This window comes from Populus alba, chromosome 2 (assembly GCF_005239225.2).
Source record: "Populus alba chromosome 2, ASM523922v2, whole genome shotgun sequence".
Lineage (NCBI taxonomy): Eukaryota > Viridiplantae > Streptophyta > Magnoliopsida > Malpighiales > Salicaceae > Populus > Populus alba.
This window is the reverse complement of record NC_133285.1, coordinates 8,363,875-8,370,066: the sequence shown is the minus strand read 5'-3', so window position 1 is coordinate 8,370,066 and position 6,192 is coordinate 8,363,875. Positions and strand designations below refer to the sequence as shown.

The 6,192-nt window shown below is 35.4% G+C and overlaps 1 protein-coding gene and 1 long non-coding RNA gene across 2 annotated transcripts; one reads left to right on the top strand and one right to left on the bottom strand.

The window, feature by feature from the left end:
* The first annotated feature begins 802 nt into the window (after nt 1-802).
* LOC118057767 (uncharacterized) lies at nt 803-1,688 on the top strand. Its single transcript, XR_004689021.2, has 2 exons — nt 803-1,181; nt 1,304-1,688. It is a non-coding gene; the product is annotated as an uncharacterized lncRNA (long non-coding RNA).
* Nucleotides 1,689-1,834: 146 nt separating this feature from the next.
* LOC118057766 (rop guanine nucleotide exchange factor 3) lies at nt 1,835-5,038 on the bottom strand. The gene is made up of 8 exons (XM_035070453.2): nt 4,643-5,038; nt 3,835-4,202; nt 3,637-3,753; nt 3,387-3,541; nt 3,232-3,306; nt 2,846-3,139; nt 2,307-2,651; nt 1,835-2,219 (listed from the first exon to the last, which is right to left on the bottom strand). The coding sequence occupies exons 2-8, from the start codon at nt 4,163-4,165 to the stop codon at nt 2,097-2,099; spliced, it is 1,440 nt and encodes a 479-aa protein (XP_034926344.1). The 5' UTR covers nt 4,166-4,202; nt 4,643-5,038; the 3' UTR covers nt 1,835-2,096.
* Between the last annotated feature and the right edge of the window lie 1,154 nt (nt 5,039-6,192).

The window sequence follows — 6,192 nt, the reverse complement described above, 5'->3', positions numbered from 1 at the left end:
TTTTTGCTTCTTAGCTAACCATGAAGGGCTTAAAATAGTCATCATAGCTTCCATTTACAAATTGATATGTTCATCCCTCTTGGTTTGTTCCAAACATTGCTTCTGGTTCTCAACTATGAAATATTGTAGTTTTTGGTGAATGCTTTGCATTTGTTCATTAAGCCTTCTTCTGTGTTCCTTTAATGCTTTGATTTTTTTTTCCACCATGATTTGTTGCAATTTTGTTACTATTGATCTAGTACACACATTTTTTATACCAATTTATTAATAACCTATTAACAAAGGAATTGTAATTGAGATGAAATGAAAAAACAAGAATAGAAGTAAATAATTGAATTGCAAAAACTAATTTTTCTAGCTTACTTCTCATGTTTTAACAATTGCTTTATTTATATTATCCATTCTTTTTTTTTTCTAACTACTAACTACGAACTCCTTTCCATGTATGATTCTACTCCAACTTGTTTTATCCTCGTTAAATTGTCCAGTTCTCGCTTCTGACAATTAAGTTCAAGTCCTATAAAATATATTATTGATCATGGAAGAAATTGAGATGAAACATTAGAAGAGAACTTTAGATGTTGAAGTGAAATTTATCCTTTTTTTGATGAGACTATTGAGCATAAAAGGAGTCCACAAGACAACACACATGACTTTGACTTTTGAAATATTTAAGAATGTAGTGGTTATTGTTTTCTAAAATGTTTTTTTTGCCTAGAAACACATAAAGAGTAATTTTAAATAAAAAATTAAATTTTGATATCAAAATATGATAAAAACATAAAAAAGTAATTTTAAATAAAAATAAATAAATTTTAACCGATATCTATTTAGGCTCCAATCCGAAAAAGACAAATTGTTGGAGAACTAGACAAAGAAACAGGCAGTTAATACCTAAACGCGTGGTGTGCGACTGGTTGATTGGTAGTCCCTCCCTTTCTCTGCTTTTCTCATTTATATTCTGCACTGTACACCCTATGACTTCACTTTAGTTACAGCCCCGAAATTACTTCACTATTTCCTGCTTGAAAAACCCTAAATCACAATTCACTCAAATCAAGTAAGTTCACCAACTACATAGTTTTCTGATAAGAAAATTGGTAGGTTCTCGATAATTCACTACCAAGTTCCCTGAGTACTCTGTATTAAGAAAGAAAATCAAGTAGTCATGAAATAATCAGGTTTCTGTATTTCTTTTTTTGATAAAAGATCTTTATTTTCTTTCTCTAAAAAGAAAAATTGTGTACAATAACCTTTCTTGATTTTTTTTTTTTTTTTATGTGGAATGTGAATGATCATTCAGATACAATGGATAATGAGAAGGGAGAGAGTAGTGGTGATAGTCTTGGAGCTAATGATGGCACAAAGAAGAAATTGTCTAAAGATGGGGCTGAAGCACTAAAGAAGTGTTTGGAAGAAAACAAAGGGGACCGTAACAAATGCAAGTCCAAGATTGATGCTCTGCGATCTTCTTCTGCTCCAAGAAAACGACCCTTGCTACCTTTAAGACTCAAGAGCGGTTCATTGACTGATGTGTGAAACAGAGTGGTAGTGGCGGCCCATTAGCATGACTTCTGTTGATATCGCTAGATATAAAGGGGCGAGGAGGGTTGCCTGAATTGCAGACTTTTATTGGATTGATGATGCTATGAATATAATATGGGTTTCATTACTCCTGTTTTCTTTTATCATCTTTTGTTCTATTTATCTCCATGGATTGCATATCAATTAATGCTGGAAAAAGTTGATCTTTACTTTTCTGTTTCAAATTTGTATGTGGGGGAAAAGAACCGTGAATTGAAAGCTCGATTGCACGAAAACAAAATTCTTGAGGTTTCAGAATTAAAATTATCTTAACTGGATGCGGAATGTACATATCTTGCTCAAAAGATCTGAGTCAGTACAGAAAATATTTCCTATGAAAGAACTACTGCCTTTAACTTCTTACACACAAAAGTACACGGAAGTTCTTAGACTCATCACTCTATTCCTTACAAAACTTGCGTGTTACAGAAAGTTGTTGGACAATGATCTGGGATAGAGCTCCTTGATTAAGATATCTTATATATCACTGATGTTTGAAACTCATGTGGTTTCTATTGATCTTGGGTTCTCGCTGACTTGTCCACGAAAAGAACATCTTCGATCCAAGCAACAATGTTGAATGCTAACCCTTCTAGAACTCTTGAGTAGCTCTCAAGTGTTGCTTGTCCCACATCCTGCAATATTTATCTTCCCATTTAATTCTGTATAAAAAATTAATAAACTTGATATTGTGCAGTGAGATTAATGATTACACAACTTACCCGATTGTACTGGATTTTGCAAGTGTCCAAGGATGTTTGTGAAAGTTCAGGGTATCTCTGCTTCAAGCAAAATAGCAAGGTCTCGGCTCTTTCTGCTAGAACATGGTTTTTATCAGTTCGGTCAATGTCGGACATGAGATCTTTTACCAAGTCCCATGAGGATTTTGAGTGGCTTAGGCATGCTTTGCGTCTCCATGTGTACATTGAAGCTTCGACTCGGTCTGCAAGCTCAAGTGCTTCATGTTCCGATGCTAAGTTGAGACAGTCAAGGAGATGGTCTGGGGAGAATCCGTCTGCTGTACACAGGTAACGGTAAATCGTGTCCCCCAGACTCGCTCTTCCACTCTGAAATAAAAACATTTTGATATAACATACTGTCAATACTGGAACATGTCTTCGCTATTCTTTAAAGCCTAAATGAATGAGATAATTTCATAGTGTTTTTTCAGAAAATGGAAGCTAGTCATCACCACTCTGAGACCTCGAAATCTAGAATCATTACATTTTTGTTAAGTTATTTGATTAGCAAGAAGGCTAACCTTTGGAAGAGATGCCATGTAAGAGTGTGGAATTTCCATCTCGGTAAGAATGCTACTGTTAATGGCCATGGCAGCTTTGTGAATTTGATATGCACAGTCACGTTTGTGTCGCAAGTGCTTCCTCGACTTCTCAGAGAGGCCATCTGGTGGGACGCATGGGACTGGCACCCACCACTTCTCCTCTTTGCGCTGAATAATAACTCTGCGAAATGAGCCCGAACGAGTTGAATTCGAAGACATGCTTCCTTGTTCTGCATACCAAAATTCTCTATCTTGGAAACTATCCAGTACTTCCTGTCAAGTAAAATCCAAGTTATAATGAATATATGACACTGAAATGAAAACAGAGTTTGTTCTAATTCCTTGCAAAAGAAAGCTTCTCATACTATGAGCATCGCGTCTAGCTTTGTTAATGCCGGAAGGTTGATGTAAATATCTGATCTTGGTCTGCTTTCCATCACCTGAAAGACCAATCAATTATGTTAGAGATAAGCGAGGACAAAGTCCTTTGAAATTTGGGTTATAGTTAACGAAACTTCACCTCAAGAGCTGTCCCATCTCGCAAATTATGAGACTTGGGGATAAATTCTACTATGTAATCACATAGAGAAAGAAGGCAATCCATTTCTCTCTTCCACATCGATTTCTTCTCAGGTTTCAGTGGCTCTAATCTCAAATTTTGCCCAAACACAGTTGCTGCAGGAAGCATCAAAGATAAGCAGTGATGGAGAACTGGATGAAAGAAAGAAAGAACCATATAATTTAATAAATCAAGGTGATGTCATACATACCATAGAGATTGGTTATGGCATTTGATATAGTAACAGCTGTGCAGACACCTTTGCCACTTCCTGACATGTCTTCGCCAAGCAAGAGCTTTGAGAATCTTTCTTTCATCGTCTCGAGTTCTGCCATAATTAAGCAAAAAATTGTTACCGTCTTGTCCATTACATGGACAGATTTTTCAGCAAAAAGACAAACTATCATACGTAAGTCAACTGATTCTTGATCATCCAACTTGTCATCCACAACTTGCTTCTGTTGCTTCATTTCTAGTCGTCCAAACATAGCCTGATTTTGTGCTCCAGATTTGGTTACCGGCCAGTGAGAAGGAGAAGGTTCACTTGAATAGCTGTTATCATCTATGGGATCAGAGAAGGCTGAGGTCTCTGAATAAGTCCGACCGAACATGAAAGAATCACCACTCATTGTTGAGTACACTGGAGTTTCCACGGTTGATTGATCATTTTGATCCAAAGAAGAAGGTGAGGGTTGATAACTGGGCTCAGAAATTTCGTCAAAATTCGATGAATTATCCATTTAAAGACTAGTACTTGTGGCGTAATAGCTCAGAAATCTGCAAGATAACCATGAAAGTGTTGAGAACTTTGGTTAGCGGGCTCTAGACTTGGGAAACTTCTTTTGATCATTGCCAAAACACAATCCACGGATGGGAATCTAGGAATACTCGAATCCGATACTTTCACCCGGGATCTGGCTTAAAATTCAGAATTTATGATTGGGAGGAGAAGAAGAAGAAAGGATTACAAGGAAAAGAAACAAAAGAGCAGAGAAAGAAAAAGAAGCGTTCTCCTTTCTAGCTACAAAAAGCAAAAGGGCTTAATCATAAGTCGTTACGTAATCATGCACTGAATTTTCTGTAAAACTTATAACAGAAGCCAGTCTTTGATAAATTCCATCTTTTAGAAATGAACCAACAGGAATTTGAAAATCGAAAGACAACGTTATATTACAAAAAGCAACGGTCTAATAACAACTCCTTTCCTTTGAACTTACCTTTAATAAGGAAAATTTGAATTTTGTAATAGCTGATGACACTTGCTAGCTAGTAAGCTGAATATTGATGAATACCGTCTGGAACACTTCCTATGCTTCTTCTTCTCTTTATTTCTTGTAGCCTTTTCTTTCCACAAGGTACACTTTCGCTGGACAAGCACTCATACCTCCGTGATCTTAGGAGATCAGGAAAAAAAACTTCAACCGTTGGATTGTTGTGTTTCTTGATATGAGATGAAGATTTATATGGTGGACATGAATATTTATGGGTTTGCGGTGCGTTATTATATGGGGTTGGATACGTGGTGGATAATAAATGTTGTATAAGAGAAATTCAACGAATCATTTTGAGTTATTGTAATGGCAAGTCTACCATCTTGAAGTGCAGGAAATGCCAGGATGGATTTTGATTCGAATCACCTTAGGGGTTATAAAACACTTTTAGGGACATAAATGGTCAATTAGGACCATTTTTTTTTCCCTTTAAGACCGTCTGATCTATAATTCAAAAGGAAAGAAAAAAATAGAAGAAGAAAGGACAACTTGTTCATTCATGATTTTGGGTCTTAAATCTGCCTGTGAACCAGAAGCCATGAGATACCGGCAAGAGTTTCTAAAAAAATCCATGTTTACCCCATCGTTTTTTGCCTACTTGAGATCCCTCAAAGTTGAAAGCCTTTTACTGTACGAACTCTAAATCCTACTCTTCATTTGTTTAATTAACGTGCTGTTTTATTCGTTTAGCATTTGTTTATTTTTATATTTTAAAAGTATTTTTAAAAATTTAATTTTTTTATTTCAAAATAATATATTTTTTAGTGTTTTTAGATTATTTTGATGTGCTGGTGTCAAAAATAATTTTTTTAAAATAAAAATATTATTTTAATATATTTCCTAATAAAAAATATTTAAAAAATAATTACAACCATATTTTCAAATTTGCTATCTCCAACATCAAAGACTTTTTTTTATTTCTCCAAGTGGGCGTTACCGAATGGTCCAACTGGAAACGAAATTTTACAAACGAAACTTGACAATACTTTCATCATTAGTTCTTAAAATGGCTATGAACCCCTTATTTAGTTATTTAAATCATAGTTTTAAAACCTGACCCGATCTAAAACCCGGGTTCCGGGTTTTGACCGGGTTGGCTGGGTCAAAAAAATTAAAACGACGTCATTTTAGTAAAAAAAAATAATATATAAAAGTTATCGGATTTGCAGTCGTGTCTTAACTAGGTCGCCGGGTCAACCCGTCGGGTTTTTTATTCTCCTGTTTTTTCTTCAACCCGGCCCAATTTCAGCTTTGTGTCAACCCGCCGGGCCAGGCTGGGTTTCAAAACTTTGGTCCAAATACAACTTTATAATTAGGTTTTTTTTACACCTTATGGAAAAACCTAAAATCCTGTCTAAAAAATCCAATAATAAGGTAGTAACTCACTGATAAGTGAGTCTGACGAGCTTTCAAATCCAACATATTTCCAGAAAATAACTCTTCAATCCCCTCACTCCATCAAAACAACAAAGTTTAGATTTTAACCCAATAGTTTA

Coding starts and splice junctions, on each gene's coding strand:
- LOC118057766 (XM_035070453.2), bottom strand. CDS start 4,165: ATGGATAATTCATCGAATTTTGACGAAATTTCTGAGCCCAGTTATCAA. Junction 3,140..3,231: donor AGCTAGACGCGATGCTCATA/GTATGAGAAGCT, acceptor TTTACTTGACAG/GAAGTACTGGATAGTTTCCA. Junction 2,220..2,306: donor GCAAAATCCAGTACAATCGG/GTAAGTTGTGTA, acceptor TAAATATTGCAG/GATGTGGGACAAGCAACACT.